Source organism: Manacus vitellinus, unplaced genomic scaffold (assembly GCF_001715985.3).
Source record: "Manacus vitellinus isolate BGI_N305 unplaced genomic scaffold, ASM171598v3 scaffold_91_pilon, whole genome shotgun sequence".
NCBI lineage: Eukaryota > Metazoa > Chordata > Aves > Passeriformes > Pipridae > Manacus > Manacus vitellinus.
Genome location: NW_021940873.1, coordinates 1,063,736 through 1,086,951, shown reverse-complemented (window position 1 = coordinate 1,086,951; position 23,216 = coordinate 1,063,736). Strand labels below are relative to the sequence as shown.

The window sequence follows — 23,216 nt, the reverse complement described above, 5'->3', positions numbered from 1 at the left end:
AGACTCTGGCTGGCACTTTGTTAGCATAGGTGGGACCTCAGGTAAGCCCCGGGAACAGCAGGTGACTGAGATCCCTTCTGAACTCTTCCTTCTCCCACATCTGCCTCATCCTTGGGTAACAAACACAGTATGGAGCAGTTCTGCTGTATTTTTTGCAAGAGTGCCAGGATGGCTCTTCATCCTGCTTTTCCAGTTCTCTCTGGTTCCTTTGGATTATGAATTCACAGATGTTTCCACTTCTCTTGTCATATATGACACTTCTGAGAGGAGATTTCACCATGGTGAGGTGGCACACAGAGGTTTCATAGAGCCAAAGGTACTGATTTGGAGCAGCAGGTCTAAATGTTGTCCCAGACGGTCAGATCTTTCCAGAGGGAAAGGGGGTTCTGTTGATGGAAAATATACAGGAAAATATACAATGCACAGGAAGTGTTTTTTGCCTTAGGCGTTCCTTCGTGACCGGTAGAGAGGCAGAACAACATCTTATTTTGCAAGATGCTTTTTTAAATAGTGATAAGTTTTTAGATCTGTTTTCCTAAGAATATCTAAGATATTCTTATCTGGTTTGTCATTTCCTGCTTGCAGTTTATTGTTCTTTCTTTGTTATTTTATCGTCTACTCAGGCCCCCCAGGGAACTGGCCATGGCATCTCACCAAGCCTGTCAGAATTCAAGGAGCATCTGGATGGTGCTCTTGGGTGTATGGTTTAGTTGTAGGCAGTCCTGTGGGACTCCATGACCCTTAACTGGAGATAGTCTATGATTTTATTGAAAAAGCAGGTCTTTTGAATGCATTACTAAATTGCAGTACATAGAAACAAAGAGCATATCCTATAATTTTGGGGCAAGAATTAATGTTTTAGATTTATAAGTTTATATGGCATATTTTGCTGTGGAGTATAACAACTGTGTCAGTGGTTCCCCCCCTTTGTTCTCCTATATGCTCATTAAAGTCTAAGCTGCTAAGTTATTTGCCTTTTGTTTGAACTTTTGAATGTTGTTCTCCACAGCTGAGTAATCTTCTTTACATATTTTATGTAATGAATGTTAATCTAGAGAAAATTAACACGTTTGGGTATCGCATCGCCATATGTGGCTTACAAGTGCTGCAATAACTGACTCTGATGGGGCTCATTTCTTTGGTTTTATCCATTCTGAAGAAAGGATTTGGAACTCTGTGGCTTGGGAAATAATCAGGCAACATGGTACAAGATAACACTGTGTTCAGATTTCTAGAATGGGTTCTAAGATGGTCTGGATACCAGTCTTCTGTTGCTGAACTGAAAACATATCATGCTATTTATTTTTTGTTTCATTTTTTTGAACCCTTTAATAACAGCTGGCCTCATTTGCTTATACAGAATTTGGAAATTACGGTTTAAAATATTTTTTCTGTAGTTCCTCTTGTGTTTGCTCCTTCCTGTCTTATTCCTTAAGGGGAAACCTTGGGGAGCTCTCCCTCCCCTGCAGTGCAAACCAGCCCAGGGGCGATGGGGGAGCAGGAGAAAGCCTCAGGTCTCTGGGAATGGAGGGCTCAGCTGAGCGTGCCAGAGGTGTGCCTGTGTTGGGCTTTCCTCTGCTTCTTTCACACTCTGCTGATGGTTTGTGCTGAGTCTTTAGCTGGCAAAAAAAGGTAAATAAACAAAGATGCCATTCTTTTGTGTAAAAATGGAGCTGCTTTAATGAAACACTTTTTGAAACAGAAACATTCATCCCAGACTGATTATACAAAACGCTGTAAGGCTTTTGAACTCATTGGTAGTTGAGTCATATCTACAGCCTTTCCCTCAGTAATTAGTTCCCTTTATTTCACTATATTCCCACCTCTTATGTTCTCTGTCATGAAAAAAAAGACAACATGGCTTTTTCAACAGAATTGTTGAACAATTTAATTAAAACTTAACTGCAACATTGAGAAAAAGCCAGCAATATTCAAGGTGGTGTTTCTTCCCCATTGATCTGTACAATCTCCCTTCTCTCTTCTATTCCTTAATCTTATCATAAGTTGTGTGAGTCATTTTCAAATTAGAATCAAGTGTTGTGCCAGGCTATATTCCTGCTCTAACCTTTCATATAAACACATACGTTTTCAAGAAGTAAAAATAAAGTGTTGTAAAAATAATCCGCCTTGGATAATATATCAATGCCACTACAGTAAAAACCTTGATAGGAAAATAACATATTGATGATGCCACATCATAGTCAAGCCTTTTCATAATCTTTCTCAGTGCTGAATCTCAGGGAAAATAAAAACTCGTTCTGAGAGGGGTTTTTGTAAAGCTTTGCTTGCCATATTTATTGACACAAGGGAGAAAAATAATCTTTGTGCCACCCGTCGTGGTGAGTTTGTTCAGTTTTATGCTCAGTCAGAAATCAAAGTCGACAGCCACTAACTGTGAAACACGTCATGTGGGATATTTTATGGCAGGACAAATATAAAATGTGTTTAAAACTAATTATGGCATACAATTTGTATTACAGTCTGTTCATAAATATAAAAGAAAACCTTTACTTGTACAAGGCACACAAAGAAGACAATCTGTATCGGGTGAGTTGAGTTTAAGGTTTAGTTACTCTAAAACTGAAAGAGAAACAGAACTATGGTGAGTTAAAAAGCAGAAAATATCTGTTTGCTGCAGAGTGCTGTCCAAAAGACAGCATCACATCAAAATGGATTTGGAAACAAATGCTACACTAGATGTGTATTGAATAATAATCAGCCCTGTGCTTGACTAAGACACTGTGTGGTTGGTTATTAAGCTCTCATGGGCTTCTCTAGGAATTGTTCTGATTTGACATGAGGAAATAAGGCCTGGCTTTAAGTCTTTCTTTAAATTAGTAATATAAATGCACAGCACTGCCAATATTTTCACTGCAATATCAATTCTTTTTGGAAGAAGTGAAGCCGTTTTATTATTTTTATTTCATTTATATAAGTAGCCATAGTAAATCTATGGTCCAAATGAATAGTGTTTGGTAATTTTAGTTTTGTCTTTATAAAAACATGGTGTTTTAATTTAGGATTGTAAATTAAAATAACAAAACTGATTCACAGTGCATAAAAAGTGAAACATTGACTTTTATATATTATAGGACATATATTCCTGAAAGAAACAATGACATGCCTTCCTGTTGGCCTTGCACCATTTGCATTTCATTGGAAATGTATAAATTTAGCCCCAGAAAAAGAAAACAACAATATTTATTCTTAGAAGAGCGTTTTGAAACCTATCCTTTTAATATGCATTTGTGCAATAGTCAAAATAAACATTAAAAAGGTGAAAGTAGGTCACAAAAATAATTTGTGCAGTGAGGTTTCTTTCAGGTCTCTGTTATTTATCCAGTGCATCATACCTTAGTGTGTTCTATGTTGCATGGGACTTGCTGAATTTCATGGCCAAACTACTACCTCCTTGAATTGAATGGCATGAGAGATGTCTGTGCACTTAAAGATGTGCACATATTATTTGCAAGTTCAAGTCCCAGTGGTTTTATTAGGAGTCTACAGCAAACAGATTTGAGGAACTATTTGGAAAACCCTTGAGCAATAATGTGGTGGCTCTGACTGAGCCCCCAGGCTGGGAATGTCACCCTGGGGTTAACAGGAGCCAGTAAAGGATGTTAACCCTTTAAATAGACCTGATCCAACCAAATGAGAGCAGAACTGTCTAAATCTCTGCCTGTGTTCTAAAGTCTCATGTAAGGAACACTCAAGAGTAATTCTAGACAAAATTGGAATGAAGTGAAAGAAATCCAATATAGAAAATTGGGGAGAGTAAAATACATCAGAGATGGCAGCTATTAGAGATTCCCACCCTGCCTGAGGGTTCTGCCCCAGTTTCTGGGACACAAGGAGCTGGACAAGTGTCTGAACTTTGGCATTTACTGAAATAGTTTCTGAAGTTTCACCGCTGTGAATTTAATTACTTTTGTAAACTTAGATATGTGTGAGATTAGCTACTAGCTACAGGAATAAATTTAGAAAAGTTAAGGCATTAAAAAAATAAAAGGCAAAATGTGTCGTAACGCTTCTCTAGTACAAGTTCACGAGCAGCCAAATTCACTGTGACAGACTACAATAGGTATTCATGAATGAAAAATCATTAAATATGATCAAATATTCAAGAGCTTTCAGAAATCACTTGCTGTGTAAGTGCAGTATCTATTGCATATGTTTTCACATGAGTTTCTAAAGCCAAGGCTTTTAACAGTGCTGGAATACAATGACCTGGTCACATATTGAGAGAGGCATTAGCAAGTGCTGCAGCTGCCCTGAGGGTGGACAAGTTTTCTGTAAATATGAGCAGTTTCAGCCTATCATCATTTGTGTTGGTTCCGTGAAATGCTGAAGCATTAGAAGATCTGGCTTTTGTTTCAGCAAGGTGTGGCTAGTCCATAGGAATGCTGAGTTGGGAAGAGGCTTTTGTATATCAAGGCTGTTTCTTAGCTTAGTTATCACTGAATGTTACAACTCCATAGATAAAGAAAGCTGTGACATAAGGAATATACAAAATGTGGAGCACAGATTGTTTTAATCCCAGAAGTGTTCAACTTGTTTCAACAGGTAAGGAAATATTTGTGACTCTTTTTTTTAATAGCACATTGTTATAATACTTTACATATACACTGTACAATAATTCTTTTGCATCAAAGACTTTCATACAGAAAAAAAATAGTTCTATAAAACATTCCGTAGTTCATTGGAAAGATTTGGAATACAACACGGGGTGCTCTCAATCTGTAGGTTATCAAACGGGGTACAAATTCTGGCAACTCTTTTGTTTTTGTACATTCATATTGGCAAAGGGAACCTGTTATTCCTTGGAGGACACAGAGGAGCTTTCTCAGCTCAAGCCTCTGTGCAAAGCATAACAGCACAGAGTAGGTACCCCCAGGAGGTTTGTCCCTTGTCTTACGCCAGTGCCAGTCCCACAGACTGGGACTTTACTGTACAGGACAATTTGTGTTTCTAAGCAACAGATACATTAGACGATGGCAGTTCAAAGCTGGGAGCGGGCAGTGGTGGATGGAATGAGACTCCAAGGCTTTTTAGGAAGTGCTGGTTTTAAGGTTCGCTGATATCAATGAACTCTTTCTCGGGGGGGGGCCCACCTCGGTACCAGCTGCAGGTGCCATCACTCCTCTTGATGCAGGCGTAGTGCTTGGCTTGGTGCCCGTAGAGCTTCCTCTCGATCAGCCAGTCTGTCCAGAGGCACTCGTTGGGGGCAGTGATGGAGCAGGGCACCATGTAGCAGGTGGTTATCTGTGGGAAACAGTGCACTGCTTTAGCACCTGGCAGCTTTCCTTAAAATGCTGTTTATAAGAGAACAGTTCCCACCACTGCAAGCTGCTGGTGCCTGTCAGGTGGCTCCACCACAGGCACTGTTTTGTTCTGTACTCACCTTGCAGCCACAGCCCATTTGATATCTCTGATTCAGACTCTTCTTTTGAGACAAGGATAAATCATCCCAGGGTTCAATGTAGTTGCACAAATGGATGAGGACTTTGCCATCGCTTAAAATTTGGCCTGCAGCGTGGAAAACACAAAATATAAGCCAAACAATTAAAAGTGTTTTCTAAATACTAAAACAGAAGTGTAAGAATACCTCAAGTTCTTTACTAATTGCACCAGGTTAGTCATACTTAACATTTTTTAAAAATTAATTTAATCATAACAGAGAGAATATTCTTCTGACTGCGTGCTGTGTAAACGTAAAAGATTTAAGAAGGATATTTTTCAAAAGATACCAATAATCTACCAGCAAGAGACGGATGCAAATGTTAAACAAGATTTTAGGACTCTACAGAAAAATCTGTAGTTCCTTAGTACGCCAGATCTGCACAGGCATAGCATGTGTTGTCTCATTATGCGTGTGTGCATTCCTGGGGAAATCAGTACTGTTGGTTTTAATCAAATAATAATGGCATAGTAATTTCTATTTACTAATTATTACTGACCTTCGCTTCCTTTGGAACTACTTTAAGATTGTTGGATGAAGGATGGAAAACATGGAAGATCACACTATAACTACAGCTTAACGCAATTTGTACATCTCATTGTATTTGTGTTTAGTACATACATACATTCCTTTTTAACAAGGGCTGGCATGTTTTAGCAAATTCAATCTAAGCAGTTACTTCTGGTTTTACAGGTACATTAGTTGTCACAGAATAGGCTGAGATGGAAGGGCCCCATATTTTACCTGTCAGAAGATACTGTTTTTTGTTGTTGGCTTCTAATTTCACTCCACAGAGTGACGAATCAAAAGGGGTGTAGACATACTGGACATCCTTGAGCTTTTCAAATCCTTTAAACATCTGAAAATTAATAGAAACAGAAAGTCAGTCGTGGGGAAAAACCATGAAAAAACAGTTGCAAACAGCAGCTGAAAGAAATAGATGGTGAGTCTCTTTAAGGAAGGCTCCAAAGTCCAAAATTCTATGAGAAAACACCAACAATTAGACCCTTTCAGTTCACTGAATAAAACATTTCCAAGAGTTTTAGAAGGAAATTAGGTAGTTCTTCATTTTTTAAATTATAGGTTTTAAAATGTGCTTTTTCAGTTGTCATGGTTTGAGATAGCCCCAAAATCCAATCCCCTAGCTCCATTCCCCCTCCCACATCTCAACCTAATGTGAGATGGGCTTTTCCAGACAAAACACACCAGACTCAAAGTGGGGGAAAGGGAATATATTACAATGACTGTACAAATAAATACTATAACACATTATACACACGATCACAACTATCTCTACCATGACATATAGTATTTACAGTGGATCAGATCTCTTCTCCCCTCCAAATAAAAAGTCCAGGAGGGAAAGGACAGATCCCTTTCAGTCCTTAAGCAGCAGGATCTTCTAATGCAGCAGGTTCTGTCTGTCTTCTCCACATGCAGCAGCTGATAGCTGGCTTTCTGCCAGCACTCACGAGGGAGGTATTCAAGCTCCCTCGGCCCCCTTGACGCAGGCAAAGGGGTCTTCCGTGGGCTTCGTAACCCCAGACAAGGTCGTATCACCACGTCATATCACGAGACACAGGGGGGGTCTTCATGACGGTCTGGTATCTCTTGCAGGGCCTCTGTGCCCTGTCTCTCAGGCTGCCACCGTGGCAGCAGTGCAAGGGTGGGGAGCCAAGGTCAACTCCCCCCGCATTCCATCTGGCCGTCCCGGTCCAGCTCCGGGATGTCTTTTGAGCTTCTTAACTCCTCTCTCTCTCCGGTGCTGCATGTCTAAAACTCTTCTCCTTAATAGGAGTCCATCTCTCTCTTTCCTCAGAGGGATCTCAAAGGAGTTTTGGGGGGCTGGTACAGTCTTACCCCCAGAACTCTGTCTCTCAGGCTGCTGGTTCTCTTTTTCCCGGCTCTCCTTCCAGGAGTCCTTTCTCTGGTGCTGCATGTTGCTTCTGCTGCTCCTTCAGTTCAGGTCTTATCTCTGGCTCTCTGCCACCGTTTCTCTGGTCAGTGCCGGCTGCTGCTCTGCGCCCATGGAGAAAACATCTCCCGGCATAACTACAGGCACCTAGCCCAGCTTTATGCTGTTCCAGGTCCCCGCAGGTCCCCCGCTGGGGGCTGGGAGGGCCCAGAGGGCCCAAGGGGCTCAGAGCCCCTTCCTCGTGGCTCACAACATGGCCACCTCTCCTACAACAACCAAAACTACAACTCATCTCTTCCGGTGAGCTTGTGGGATGTTGACATTTTTGCAGGAGCGCCCATTGGGCAGAACTTCAAAACTTCCAGGGGTTTCCACCCCTTGGGGTCTACCACTTTTCTTAGCCTCTGGGGGAAAACAAGATTCAAACCACGACATCAGTATTTTTAATGGATTATTAAAGCTTTCCCTTCCATTTATATTCTACTGTCATATTCCATTTAAGGAGCAATGCAGAGACATCAATCATCTCAACCTTGGTGCTGCAGCATCATAAGATGCAAATGTTTCTCAGTATATTAATATGGGAAATTTTCTCTTCATCAGTGTAATGGTGGGTATCTCCTGGGACATTAAACATGCTGAGGAACTTAGTATTGTTCTTCTATTTGGTCACTAAAGCAAGCTGGTTTTCCATATCCAGAGTTCTGATCGGTGGGACCTTCTCAAATAACTGTTGGAAAATGGGATCCAGCTCTTAGGTTTTACAGGAACAAAATGGATAGATCAGGATAAAAGCAGTTTTCAGAGTGGCTGCTCCTCAATCAGCGTTTTCAACTGCAAAAGAAATCTTTAAAATAAGCCATTAAAAGATCCAAACAAGTTTCGCTGTGCCCCAACATGAGAAGGCTCAGCCTCAGAAGGGTCAGCCTGTCATCACCCTCCGTGACATCACCAAAACCAGTGGCCTGGGGTGACATCATGGCATGTGGTGACAGCTGGGGACAATGGCAGGACTCACAGCTCCCCAGGGCAGCTCTCCCAGTTGCAGCTGGTGTCACTGGAAAATGTGTTTGTGTTTTACTCAAGTTTTCCCAGGAGATTTAAATAGCACGGGGCACTAGAAAACACGCTGTAATATGTTGGTTTTTCTGAAGCCTTATTTATGGAAGGAAAAGAGCCAATGTTGTCACCAGGCTTCGGGTCCAAAAATATTAAATGTGATTTGAAACACTTAAGTAAAAAAAACCAAACAGACTGAACCAAAGCAAAACACAAAACAAACTGGTATCCTGTACAGAGCAGCAGAGAAAATCACAAAAACCCTCTGTAATGATGAGGAAAATGTGCCTAATTTTATTAGAGTAAAAGTAGTCTGGTGGGGCAGCCCAGCACAGAAATTCATCCCTTGATCTCAAATAACTTAAGAGGCATTATGCAGGCAACACAAATTGATTTATTTTTTAAACCCCCCCAAAAAACAGAGCAAAATATAATAGAGGTCTAGTTAATATTTAAATGAGATTGATGTTTGTTTTGTTGCAGGTTTTTTGGTTGCTTGGTTGGGGTGGTTTTTTAGAAGTTGCAGTCTGACTTATCTTAGGTTTTGACCTATATATTTGTTAAAGCATTTATTAAGATTATAGTCTTCTGCTTAACTCAGTCAATTGTATTTGATCTCAATCATATTCTCTCTCATCTCCTGAAAGCTTGCATATTTCTCTGTGGTTTGATTTCCACTGTGCACATTTGGGCTCCTGATAGGTCTTCATTGAGGTAGGAAAACAGGATGAGGAACTGGGGGAACAGAGAGGTGTGAGCCTGGTGCTAACATCTATCTTTACACTGTCCTTGTCTTCCTGATGGGTGTAACCAAGACCAGCACACGGCCAGGGCTTTAAAATTTTAAAATACTCCTTTTTAAAAAACCATCTGTACTACTCCCAGTGTCTCAGGCATGTTTCTGTTCTAGTAATTACATTCTTCTATCTTCTTTCTTCTCTAAGGTTTTTCAACTATATCATGGCTTATTTTCTTAGCTTTATATAGTGATTAATATCTAGTTTTAAAACTGCAGGTGTCACTGTAAAGTGTAGATACCTTCATGTTTAGCTTGAATATCTCCTCATATTCCCACTGGGAGTGACCCCACCCCTTGGAAAAGCAGTCTGGTTCTCTCAGAGGGTTTCCATCCATGCACCTCGTGAAAAATAGTTAGCAATTTTGTTTATACTTGTTTAATTTGGTAAAAACTGTTGATTTCATGTGTCTAGTCATGGCACTGTTTTAATGTGTAGCTTGCTCCTTGGGGCAAGTGTGATGACCAAGTCAGTCACGATAATATTATATAGACACATATTCAATTGCATATAAATCACATATTATCTCCTCTCTTTAGTATAATGCTGTAAATAAGAACAGCAATTGAAAAAATTTATGGCTTCTTGATATGCCAACCCATCTCTATAAAATCAATAAATGCCCTTGTTATTATTTCTAGAAATTAATATCAAAAGAATGTTTAATATTTCTGACTAAAATAGCAGTGTTTTCATGTGAAGCTTAATGCACGGGATTTAAAATAACAGGAATATAATTTTTGTAACAGGATTACCATAAGCAAGCCACACTACTGTTACATGTCAAACAGCCCAGAGAGCCCAGAGCAGAGAAACAGCACCATTTTGCTGAATTTTCAGTTGCAGTAATATGTAACCTTCACAGATTCTGTGTTCCTTTTCCAAGAGGGGAGAAGAACTGATGAGGGAAGTGTGAATATGTGAGTAGCCTAAAAAGTATTCACCAAAACTCACACGGAGTTGATAATCGTATTTTAGTTCAATGCATCTTTTAGCTCAAAAGAGATGACTAGAGAGTCTGTTCTTCCTTTCTGTGCTATATAAACAAATTCTTAGCCTGTCCCCCATCCTGCACGTGTTCCTGCACAGGATTAGCCCCAAGCCCGTGGGCAGTGCCACTGGCCATTCCAAGGGCCCTGCAGTTTGTCCTTGGGGCTCTGGAGCACTCAGAGAAGAAAGACTGTAACAGTGAACAGAGAATATTCAACCCTTTGATGTGCACTGTTGATTTAGATTCTTTTAAATGTTATCACCTGAGGTGAGAAATGGTGTGATCAAGTTAATTGCTGTAGCCAGCAAGTTCTCAGTTACCCAGGAGTGTGGCCACCGAGCCACGAGGCTCCATCTGAGGATCTCTGCCCAGCTATTTCTCTGCCGTTACTAGTCAGGCTGTGAGCTGTCCCATTCCATGGAGATGGCCAAATCTGGCTGACTTTGTACACCATTATATTTTTTTTTATTGATTATTTTACATTTACCAAATGTTTACAGGCACAAGCTATTTAAAATTCCTCACTCTTTTTACTTTTGTGACGTGGTGAGTGCTTTACAGTGTAAACAATTTTCTGTTAAACTTCTGTTAATTTAAATGTATTTCTCAGTAATTTTTCAGTAGGCTCAGTCATGTGCAATTTTTGCCCACACACCAACTCTGAATTACATGCCTAGAACATAACAGGTTGCCTCACTCTTTGTCTCTGCTGTGGGATTTATCAGGCACAGTTGGGCTTTTTTCAGTTCCACAGAGGATGGGCAGGTCACAGAGCTCCTGTGTGCTTTCACACTCTGTGGGGTGGAGATTTCAAAGCAAAATCCTTCCATTTAGGCTGGTCAGTGCCTGAAGCAGGGACCTGGGTCCCAAGGCAGCTGAGTGCCAGGGAAGGCTCGGCTCCTGCCTCCTCTGAACTCCTCTGGCCAGAGGAAAGAATTTGAAGGGTGCGACAATTCAGACCCATTTGTTAGTCTAATGTTTCATGTAATAATGTAGGGCATCTTTTATTAGAAAATAGATCTCTCTGGTTTGTCCAGTCCTAGTTGACTTGCCTTCTGAAGCTGACTGGAATTAAACATCTCTAACTGATGCTGAGTTTTGAATAGGCCTCCACTTGTGAAAAATAGGGAGAAACTCCAGAACAGCTTCGATATACAAATGTATTTCAGAGATTTCAGTGTACTATTACTGAAGTACAGGATTATAGACTGAAAATAATCACTCAGACTAGACTTCTCGTTGTTCTTGTTTGTGCTGAAGCGTAAGATGATTTGCATTTCTATAAAATTACTGAAGTATTGCCGAGGAGCAATAGAACATTAAAGTGCTAATGGGGGGAAGGAGAATTCCTCTGGTATTTATGTGCTTATTTCTGTAAAGAAACATTTGAATATATCCTTAGTATTTAAGAAGACAGAAAGTGGCAGATTGTGAAGAGCTTTGGAGTTTGTTTTAGCAATGTAAAGACTGGCTTGTTGAAATTGCTTTAAAACCTTAACAGAAGTTGTGTGTGATAACCATCCTTATTTACCATAGATTTTTCTCAGTAGATCCTGTGAGGGGATCTACTGATATAGCTTGAATGATTGAATTTTCTTTCAAAAGCATGTAGCCATTCATAAGGATTTTCTTAAGTGTTCCAGCCAATGTAAAAGTGCAAATAATATAAAACAATATTCAGTGAAAAATGAGAGGTGAAACCGCCTGGAAAACAAACCAACCAAGCAACCAATCCACCCCACTAATGCACACTACACACGTAAATTTAGAGAGACTATTTTTTGTGTATTCCAGAAACAGGTAGATCATGATTATTTTAACATCAGTGAGAGTTCAACAGTGACTTGAAGGGGACCAAGATGCATCTTCTTCAAGTGCATTAATGAATATATCCCCCTGTTGGAGCTGAACAAATAATGGAAAAATCCTGTGAGATTCTGAATGATTGTGTCTTTGGGTGCTCCCACTTGGTGTTTGCTTCCCTAGCAACTTTCATAAAAATGGAGTTTGGTTTATATTAATATGAGGGAAGGACTACTGTTCCTGCAAATGTCCCTATTCACTGTGAACATAGGGCCTTGCTCTTTCAGACTCTTTCCAAGTCATCTTTAAGCAATTGTGAATAATAAAATTGTCATCAAAATATCATTATTTGACAAACAGCTCCTGAATGTCAGAACAGCCTTCTGCTTTTTTCTTTTGCATTTTTTTTAAACCCTCCTTTGATTTATTCTGTGTAGTTCACCCAGGTCTAACTGGGTCTTTTTCAGCTTCCAGCATTTTAGGCTAAACTAGTCACATAGAGAGGTTATGACCATTGAATTTCAAAGAGCAGAGTGATTCCATGTACCTTTATTTGTTTGATTTCATACCGGATCATTTTGTGGGTATCAAGGGGATCATCACTGGCAGGAACCACCTTTTCACTGGATATTTTTGCTCGAATCACTGTAATAGAGAGAAAGATTTAAATGCAAATAAGCACGTGCCTCATTTTGCAAGCAAAACCAAAAATTATCTTGATAGATTTTAGCATTGTTTTGACACTTTAGCTAGAATTAAGGCTCTTACTATAAGATCACTACCTTAAGTTAACTCCTGAAAATAAAAATAAATGGGCTGCCTGTGATGTAAATCTGAATTCCCATGAATCTGGAAATCTGATCGATGTTACCACTCAGTTTTGACAAAAACTGTCCATCAAAATCTTTGAAAGACTTGAATCCCATAGAATGTTACAAAATACCCATCATTATAATCAGTGTGGAAAGGGACACTTCTGTTGATGACAGAAGAATTGTTGATCAATTAAATAGACTTGAAGTAACACTGAAAGCCTGTGCCAGACAAAATGAAAGCATTGATTTTATGCATAAAATCAGAGGTCAAGAATAGACTTTTATTTGCTTTTCTGAAGCTTAACAAAGCACATCATCAGTTGTGTAAACCTGTATAAATCAATTCCTCCCTCTTTTAACACACTTTATTTCCTGTTCTTTAATCAAGGAAAGTATGAGATTTAATGAAAGAAGAAACTGATTGTTCTCCTCTCTTTGTTTGGGGCATCTCTCTTGTGTATGATGTTTAAAATATGCCAGGACTATTAGGCACGGTGAATAACGAGGTTCTAAGAATATGGTAGATGGCCAAAATACCTCTGGGGACTTCTATCCCCCAAAATTATTGAGCATCCTATTTTTGCTCTGTTCTGGGTGGCGACTCCTGCAGCTCCTCTGCAGATGAGGGGCTTGTAAAACAAACAATCTGTGCCTGCATGGACAGATACTGGCAAAGGCCAGAGTAGGGGAAAATTTTTGTGACATCGAAATCATGCTTTTCCAAAAAACCCCCAACCGTTTCTTTGATAGACTGACCTCATATTTATCATATCTAAAGGAAAAGAATAAAAAACACAGATGGAAACCCAGCCAGGCAGAGGTCAGTCCCACCTCATCATGGGCAATTCTCATTTCCTCGCTCATTAGCAGAGCAAAGTCGATGTAATAACCAACGTGATACAGATACCTCCAGCTTCAAAGCTCAGGTCCTCTATCTTTTGGCACAGTCATCCCTCCTCCCAAGCCATTTAAACTCTTTTTAAGGAGCACTTGAGACTTATGGATTGGAAGGAAAGAATTCTTTTAAATCTGAACAGCAAATTCCTCATTTCACATGGTAAGTGGCAGCATCTCTTTAATCATCTGCAGCTGTGCTGTGTTCCCACAAATTAACAGTGTGTCTTCAGAGCTTTGATCTAATTCCAGAGGAAAAGTGTTGTGGATTGTGTGTACTACACTGCTGGCAAGGACAAATTAGAATCATGTTTTGTTTTCTTTCCATCATTACCGCTTTAAAAAAGGTTTTCTCATTAAAGAGTCTGTTTAATATTGAAGGTAAGGCCTGAGAAAACAGGATTGAGCTCCATTATTTTCCCAGTACCAGAACATGGTTTATATGCAGGAAATCTTTTCCTGCCTACTCAATGCAAACATTTTTAGGATAATTAAAACTACGTTCCCCCTTGTGTTTGATGTTGAAACATTAGTAGTTTTCCTATTTTTATTAAATTCTACTTGTTAGCATCTGAGAGGAACATTACAGATGATCACTGGTAGCTGCAGGGGTCTCCATGGAGTTGTGAGAAGCTGAAACCAACATTCTGGGGGTTGTCATTAAGAGATCTCTTACTGGATGTGTAGAAGAAAATGAAAAGTATTTTTGTGTTGTGTGTGTTTCATTCATTTGTTTAAGAGAAAGCTTCCAGATGGCAAAGGAGAACCAAATCGAGCTTTGGATTTTTTTTTTCAACAGTAAGAAAGTTTTATTATTACAGGATGTCTAAATTTCTAGTTATTTGGATTTTACTCTTCTGTTCTCCTGAAACCAGATTCAGATTCACACAGATCTTTTGGGACCTTTTAATCCTGCTTGGTTTTCTTTTTTTCTGTGCATTAATATTTTTTTTCAATCGATGTCGTCTAGCTGTCTCCTGAAACCTCTGATTCATGTGGTTGCTTCTGTTTTTAACCACAAGCACTTCCTGATGGAGCATTCCTGGGCCTGGCCATCTCCCTCTCCTCACTCGTGGTCCAGAGGGTGGTCAGGACTCAGGATTCCTCTGAGTCTGCACTTCTTTTCAAGACATGGTTTCAAGTATTCCGTGGCTGTCTTGGCTTCTCCTCTGTGTGAACGAGAACAGCCTCTGGTTGTTTAGTGTAATAATATCATTTTATCTGTCAGGCAGTTATTGGTTCCTTATGAGGAATTTGCATATATGGAACACATATGCATAGCCTTGATATTCCAATGCCAGTAATCCCGTCGGCCTCAGATTTGTTCTGCACTGAAAATACAGACTGTTTTGCAAAAGACTTCACCCTGATATTTCAGTAGGGGGATGTAGCTTTTCCGTGGAATTCATATGCTGTAAATCAACTTTGATAAAATTTAAACTTTTCTGCCTACTTTGTAGTTGCTGATTGTTGCGGGGAACCGAACTGAGAGGGAGTTAATGTGAGTTATAGGAGACCAGTGCTCTGTTTAGTAAATCAGCTTGGCTCTTGGGCAGTCAGTGTTACAGGTGTGTTAGGAATATATTTATTCCTTCTTTCCTCAGTAATAATAAACCTCTTCCAGCCATTTCTACATGCATGAAAGGTCATTTTGAACTGGATAAAAGACAGAACTTACTAGGTATAACATCAGATATATTTGTGTTTAATACAGCTAGGAGAAAAGGGTTGAGGTTTATACAATCCAAAATTGTTTATATATAATAAGAACAGAAAGATATTAAGTGCATCTTTCCTAAAGCTGGGTGATTTCCCTCTGAAATAAGCTACACTAATTAATACCCGTAAATAAACGGCACCATCACTTTGTGTGTTAGAGATTTCTATGATCATGAGGAAGTACTTACACTAAGGGCTTTTTTATAAGAAGTTCACTGCCACGAGACTGATTTTACCCCACTACAGAGGCAAACACAAGGAAACATGATTCAAGAGAAAAGACACAAAGAACTGGAGAGCCCATACCAAGGCACAGATAGAGCTGGAATCTGAACAGAGCAAATACTTGCACTTTGTCCACTGAAATTCATATGTTTCCTAAAAGTAGTATCTTTTTAGACTGTTGAGTTATTTCTAAGGCAGTAACAGAGGGAAACCTCTTGATTGAAGAATTACTCTCATTGTTACAAGTTAGAATTATGAAATAATATGTTCTGTATTATAATATTTTATATAGTATTACTGTACTTAAACAAGTGGTAAGATTATGTTACTTAACCTTCTGGTTGCAGTCCCAGTGTTTGAAGACAGGCAACTTTGCTCAACTAAAGTAATCATGTATATATTGGGATAAACTACTTGGAAATACCTAAAGCCTGCAGTACAGTGGTGGTGGTGCCACAAGGTTAAGTTGCAGCCAGAAAAAACTCAGCCAAGAGTTGTCTATTAACAAATCCTCACAAGCAAAGGACAGGGGATTGCCTTCAGGTGTTTAGTGTAGGATTTAAAAAAAAAGAAGGAATTTTATTAACACCCTGTCACTTGTTGTATACAATGCTAAAATCTGTGTATTCTGTAAGAGAAGACTGGGGACATATCGGATAATGAGATTTCCAGCAGTGCCCATCTTCAGTCTGGGAGGTGAATTAATGGAGAGGATTCAGTGTGAGACCAGAGAGGAACGTTGAATTCCCAGGAGGAACTGTAATTAATTCCTTCTTGTCACAAAATAGCTGCTCCAGGTGCAATACCTGTATTCAGCATTACCTGGCCACCATGTCTGGAGGCAGATCAGATTTGCCTCCAGTTTAACTCAGGCGTCTCTCACTGGCCAAAAATTTAAATGTGAACAACCAGAAAGCAAACTAACTAAAAGCCTGTGGGCAGAACTGGCCTCGTCTACTGTATTCACCTAAAGTCAAGTTACGGTAAAATAATTCAAAGAGCCCAAGAAAAACTCCATAGAGAAGGTGTAGTCACACTATTTCATTGACCTCATTTGCATCTAGAGGCCATAGGTACTGTACCCTCTATATTATGGTCCAGTCTTAAATGCTCTTGGTCTCTTGAAGAAGAATACTGGCAAGAAATGCTCTCAGAGCTGCCAAGGAACCTGAGAACACAATGTGGAATACTTGTGTTTCATGAGTACAGAGATATGACCAAAGAAATTTATTCTTCAGATAGGGAACTAGACTTTCCTGCAGAGAGGGGAAAGAGTCAGCAGGCAAGAAGAATGAATGATCAACCTCAAAAAAGAACAGGAATCTGCACAGAATTTGTCACAACAGACAAAAATTAATGAACCCACTTAAAGCAGTACTGCACAAGTCAGAATAGATAAAAATTTTGGATAGAATTCAAAGTAAAATATGGTCTATTGGCCGCTGATTTGTATTGCCTAAAAAATCCCAAAATAGACAAGAAGTTGTAGGAGTCTTCTTCTGTAATTTAGAGCAACTGTCCCATGTGTACAGCATTACCACTCTCCCTTTCTCTGCCATCTATTTGACTCAGTTGTTCACACTTCCTTGCCACATTTACTTATGGTAAAGCTTTGAGTCTCACCAATGAAGAAAGCAAATTAACCTGCTTAAATATTCATGTACTATGTATTCATGGATATGGAAAATATTATAATTTCTCAAAATATGTATGAAATGAAGAAAGGAGCACTGGCGATACAGAAGGAGCATCGTAACTGCTTGAAACTCATAGGTATCACTAAGGCTTCCAAAAGAAGGCAATTTGTCCAAAAGGAGACAAAAGTTATGGACTGATTGACATTAAAATAAGTCATTTAATACCCAATATATACTTCTACATACACACTGAATTTTTAAAGCAGATTATTTTAGACACTTTAGAAAGTTTGGGGAGAATTAAGGTTTTCTTACACTTGTGTTTCAGTATTTGATTTGCCTATGTTGGCTTCCCAAATGATTGGCAGTAGTGCCATCTCAGTCATTTGAAATCTCTACAAGAGAGGCGTGTGAAATACAGAGGATGTACCTGTTCTGTGTGTAGGTACTTGAGCATTCACTTACTATTCCCCCAGTAAGGGAGGAAGTGTAGCCATTGGGATGATAAGAAATTGGGGGAATCTCTGCGTGTGTTCCATACGTCCCTGGGAGCAGGGATCGTGGCTGCTGTGTTTTCATGCAACAAAGCAATGAGTAACACTATTATGTGCCAGTACCGTGAGGATATTATGGATCAGTAAGCTGTCCTTAACTTGAACTGTTTAAAGCCTTTTCAAAGCAAGTCTCTGAACTGCAAATATTCTGGTTTCTCTGTTCTTGCTGAAGGATTTGCCAACTACAGTCTCATAAAAATGCCATTATTTTTTATCTTGTTCCCACTTGTATTTTTTTTTTTCATTTTTCTCTACTCTGAGTCCAAAAAAAGGCTCTGCTAGTGCTGGAGCTCCATTTACACATTTTGGGTTGAGGTTATCTGTACTGCATAAAAAAGGTTTGTACTCTACGTTTGCAAAAGCTCCACTACTTTTTATTGCTTCAGGTATTTGCTTTTCAGCTTGGGGGCATGTGAATCCTTATCTTTATTTCCAGTAAGCAGCCTGAGCTGAACTCTGGCAACTTGCACTTTTGCAAAGTAATTCGTATTTGTTTGGATCTTTCAGAATCTGGTAGTTATGAATTCACTGGAACACTTCCAGTCATCCAGAGACCACCTCTGCCATGACTGTCCAAATGCTTTACCACCAATTAGTTTTGTTTTGGGTTTTTTAATCAAAATTTGCTGGCTGCCATCATCCCCTGTGAAAAATTGTTTATAGTATTCATTCTTTTTGCTTGCTTTCTTTGCTTTTGATGCTTTACAACATCAAGGAGACTGCAACAATTCTTTTGCAGTGTTAATTTGTGAATTATTTCACGAGTTTTTAATTGTTTCAGACTTCAGTAGAGAGAAGGATGTTTACTTCAGGATATCCACTGAGATTCTAGTCCATTCTGATTCTTTTGGGAAAGGAAACCTAACATTAATCCCTGTACTTTTTTGAGAATCAGTCAGTGTTGAATGTTCTTTGAATGATCCTTAAACAGCTAAAAAAGAACAAATGTGTTTAGCAAATGGCTCATCTGTCAATTTATCTTTCAACAGGACAGATCAGCAAACAGTAGTTTCACTTCCCAACTGTAACTCAACTCAGATGTTTGAAGCTGTGGTACTAAGTTCAATTCTAGATGCAAACAGAATGAGCAGCAACAAAGATGGCCCAATTCTGAGAAAAAATTCTTCTCCTGTGGGCTTGCAGGATGGATTTCTTATCTGTAAGTCTACATTGTCAATATTCACTCTTCCTCCACAACTCCTAGACCCAAAATCAAGGAATCTTTTGTTCAAAAGATGTTTTGCTAGTTAGGACATAATGGCAATTTCATTTTTCCCTGCTTTGTATTTTAGTTTCCTGATATTCCATCAATAAATGCTTATAGCCACCTGTAAGATAACTAAATCATCAGTGCAGTACTTAACTGAACCACAGTTTCTGAAACCACAAGAAATCAGAAAAGGAGAACTTTTTGGACTATTTGGACACAAGTGTTTTGGATCTGTAAACAAAGAGCTTGTTGAAGAATGTGACTGTAACAGTAGCATAATTTTCCCCTTTATTCTATGGAAAGCCATGTATGGATGAGTATTGCCTGGTCTTAGTGGTGTGTCCAGTTACATGAGAAGTGTGGTGAGATAAGAATCATATCTGTAACTGAGAAACCAAAGCCTTTGAGTGAAGGTTTGTCACTTGGGCTAAAAAGAACCCCATTGTAATTTTTGAAAAACCTATGAGTATTTTCAAAATTGATTAAACAGATACCTAGGATTTTTTTATTACCATTTGATATGGATGTTAATTTGCACTGTATTATATTTCAATGTAAATGCTTTGCAGAATTTGGTTACTCTTAAGTGTTTTATTAACACAGATCTGTGCTATTCTGCATCCAAACTGCATTTCCATTTGAGGCTTTCAGAATGTAGAAGGTCCATATTTAAGCTCATTAGGACTCTCAGGTAGGTCAGGATTTTGTGGATCTCTGTGTTTTTGGCTCAGGATGCAAAAATTCCTTGTGTTGAAGGCAAGAGTTGATTGGGTTTGGCTTCCTTGTTAAACCAGATTATGTGGTGTTGTTTTTTTTTTTTTTAATTAGAAGAATACATTCCATTTATGAGAGTGAGGTCTTAAAATCTAGTTTTTATAAACTTTCAAATAGAAGAGGTAAGTGTATTTTTAACAGATGTATGATATTCTTTTAACTTAAATATTACCTAAAAACTACCATGATTTCCTAATGTTGTTCAAGGTCAGTTTTATTTTTCTGCACTGTTTTTACAGCTGCTGCTCATGTTACCAGAAATATTTCTCTCTACTTTGCAAGCCTCAAATACCACATCATTTGACTAGTAATCAACATCTGCCTAATTTCAGCTGAAGAATAACACTCCCTTTCTGTTCTGAAGTCTGTAGAACAACATACATGATGTTATTGTGGATTTCCAGTCACAGTGGCCTGGCCCTTCCTCCGGGCGGAAGAAACCCCACATTGCTGAGATACTTTTTAATGAGAAAGTTAGGGATTAAAGTTGGGAGAATAATAGGATTAAGAGTTTTACAGTCTTTCATGTTCTCTGTTTCATAGTATTTAGTCTTTGTTTCTAGGCTTGAATTTTGTTTTCCAGCTGGTGTGTGTAGAATGTTGTTTTTGAAAGGATGGGGTTTAGTTTCCCAGCACTACAACACATGCTTTTCAATAAAAGTAACTTAATTTCTTAGCTTTCTTATCCTGCATTAAGAACACACTCAGCAACAAGTTGGTGTTACTGAGTTCTGAATCAGGCAAACAGCTTAATTCTTCTGAGATTTCATTCTACTACTCAATAGCCAGCTCTGCTTTTTTTCTCTAAAACTAAATTATGTTACAGTTTTCAGCTACGTTCAAATTGACAGGAATGTCAATCCAGTGGATTTGGCTCCTTAAAAATCTCTACTGTTGTTCAGTTTTGTGATGCCACTGCGTTTCACCGCTATGACTTCAAACTGTTGGGAACAATGCCATGAAAAGCCAAGCAGAGGGAAGGAGGACGACTGCATTTTTCCCAGATTGAGCCCCATTTTCCTGTTTAAGTAGCAGGGTTTTGAAGAGCAGTCATCTACAGACCATGGGAAATATTTCGTAGAGTTGCATGTTATTGGCATGCTAAGTCTTTAATTCAGAGCTGAGAAAGTAACTTCCCAAGGACTTTTGAAATAAGTGTTTGCTTCTATCCTAAACCCTCAAGCAGGTGTAGAGTTACTTGTAGGTCTTATTCAGGTCTTATTCTTTCTGCTCCCAAACAGGAGATTCAGTCTGGGTCCTAGGAAGCTGTTTCACTAACATTTTGTTAAATGTCAGCTGCAAATGGAAGGACTCACTGCTTTTCCCGTGGCAGCACTCCAGCAATTCATGGAACAGGAATGTTGAGGTGCTTCACTGGACATGCAGCTAGACAGGTACAAACACATGGAGCTGTAAGTAGTGATTAACTCCACAGCATCTCCACAGTCAGAGCAGTCAGTTTATGGTATTTTTGAAAGCATTTAGAAGTTTCAGGCTATGAAGCCAAGAAATTTATATGTACTGCAATTATGCCTTAATTGTAATCCGCAGGCATTTGTACCAGTGATGGGCCTTTGCAGGGTGGCAGGTGTTTTTCTTCACTCTAAATGCATCAGCATTTACTACTTTAAACTAAATAACTTATTAGGATTCACATTGTCCAGGGTTTTTTAAATTTTATTTGAAAATTCTATTAATTTATATAAAATTATATATAAGAAACAAGTAATAAAAATTACTCTATGTTTCTTCTTTGATAGCCAAAATAGATGAAAAATGGGTTGAAATGTTTATTTCTCAATAATTTTTGTTAATGAACTCAATATTTGTCATGTAAAAAAAAAGTGGGCATAGGGAAGAGTGACTGTTAATGACTCCTACCTACCAACACTGTTTTCTGAGCACTAATGGGACACATAGGACTGGAACTCCACTTCCCTCAGCCCCTTGCTGAGGACATAATATTATCAGCCCCTGTGCATTAAACCTGCCAAATATGAATAACATTAGTTTTGAGATTAATATAATTTCTAGCTTGTTTTAAGAGGATTGATTGGTTAATATAATTAAAGCTCTGAAGATACAGCTCTGACAGCATGCTCCTTCCATGGCACTCATGCAGTCTCACCACTTCTTTTTTCATAATAATCCTTGCAAGAACCATGCTCAGGTGCAGTGCTTTGCCTGTTCTTTGAGACAGAACTAGAACAGCACTTCTGTCCTTGAATTCACAATTCTTGGAGTAAAAACTCATCTTCCATTCCTGTGGGGGACCCCTGAGAAACAAGAAAATGCATATTCTTTTCCAGTCAGTGACAGGTTACTCTAGAAATGCATTATGGTCACTGATTTCCACTCTAGAGCTCTGTTTGGTAGGACAATAATATAAATGCAGGTTGGACACCAGGTGCCATCAGTTTTCCATGCCATGGCCAAGTTCAGAAGGCTGTAGACAACTCTAAGACGTGAGCTGTGACCCCAGGGCTGTCGGGGGGGGTGTCTGGAAGAGTCACCTGTGACCCCGGGTCCTGCCAGGGTCTCCCACAGCCAGGCTGTCCTGCCCAACCCCCCAAGCAACAGCATCAAAGGTCTACATTTTCATGGGACTCAGCTGAAACCTTCACAGAAGACTGGGGTTTGTTGCATCATGGTTTTTGGTGGGGTTGTTACTGTCTGTATGAACACTGTACCCCGAAACACGTGAAGGTTGGTGACCTCGATGATAACCTTGTGTCAAACCCCCCACTGAAGGTGCCCATCAACCAGCACGTGCAGTAACCAGACCTGCACAGTCACAATGCTGTGGGAGTAGGGGTGTGGTGAGTGCATATAACACAAAAGAAGTAAGAGTAAAACATAAAAACTGCTTTGATTTCACTGTTCCCCTTTTCTCCCTAACCTGGAAGAAGTACCATCCACATTTCCAATACATTTTCCATTTGTTGATTTTTCCCATCAGGCAAAGTTACTTTCCACACTAATGATGCACAAATTAATCAATTCCAGTACTATTCAAGTATTATATTGCAGAGAGGCAAAACTGTGGGACACTGAGCTCTGAAAGTTTTAATTTGAAATTCAGTAATAAAGAAATAGGATGTTGTAATTTTGTCCCAGAAGAGCTGACTTTGAAAACTTAATTTTGGTGTACTTAAAGAAAATTTTTACTGTTATGTTTAAATGTAATTAAAATTTAATATATCATTGGGCACATCTTTACAGTGCTTGATCTCAGTGATCTTGGGAGATTTTAACAGGCTGAAAACGCTACCAAGCTCCAGCTGTAAAGTTTCCATCGTATTTTGAAACATGCCACTCTTCTGCAAAACTACAGAACTATTCTCTGAAGCTATATTATGTATTTA

At 39.1% G+C, this 23,216-nt stretch overlaps 2 protein-coding genes across 2 annotated transcripts in view; one reads left to right on the top strand and one right to left on the bottom strand.

Annotated features, from left to right (window-relative positions):
- SYN2 (synapsin II) overlaps positions 1-23,216 on the top strand; it is a 180,219-nt gene that overhangs the window by 84,154 nt on the left and 72,849 nt on the right. The gene's annotated exons all lie outside the window — the stretch shown is intronic.
- TIMP4 (TIMP metallopeptidase inhibitor 4) overlaps positions 1,656-23,216 on the bottom strand; it is a 25,927-nt gene continuing 4,366 nt past the window's right edge. The window contains exons 2-5 of the mRNA XM_008928428.2: positions 12,571-12,668; positions 6,203-6,317; positions 5,402-5,526; positions 1,656-5,262 (exon numbers count right to left, since the gene is read on the bottom strand). Of these exons, the coding sequence (XP_008926676.1) occupies positions 5,065-5,262; positions 5,402-5,526; positions 6,203-6,317; positions 12,571-12,668 (536 nt within the window). The 3' untranslated portion in view covers positions 1,656-5,064. The remainder of the gene's footprint in view (positions 5,263-5,401; positions 5,527-6,202; positions 6,318-12,570; positions 12,669-23,216) is intronic.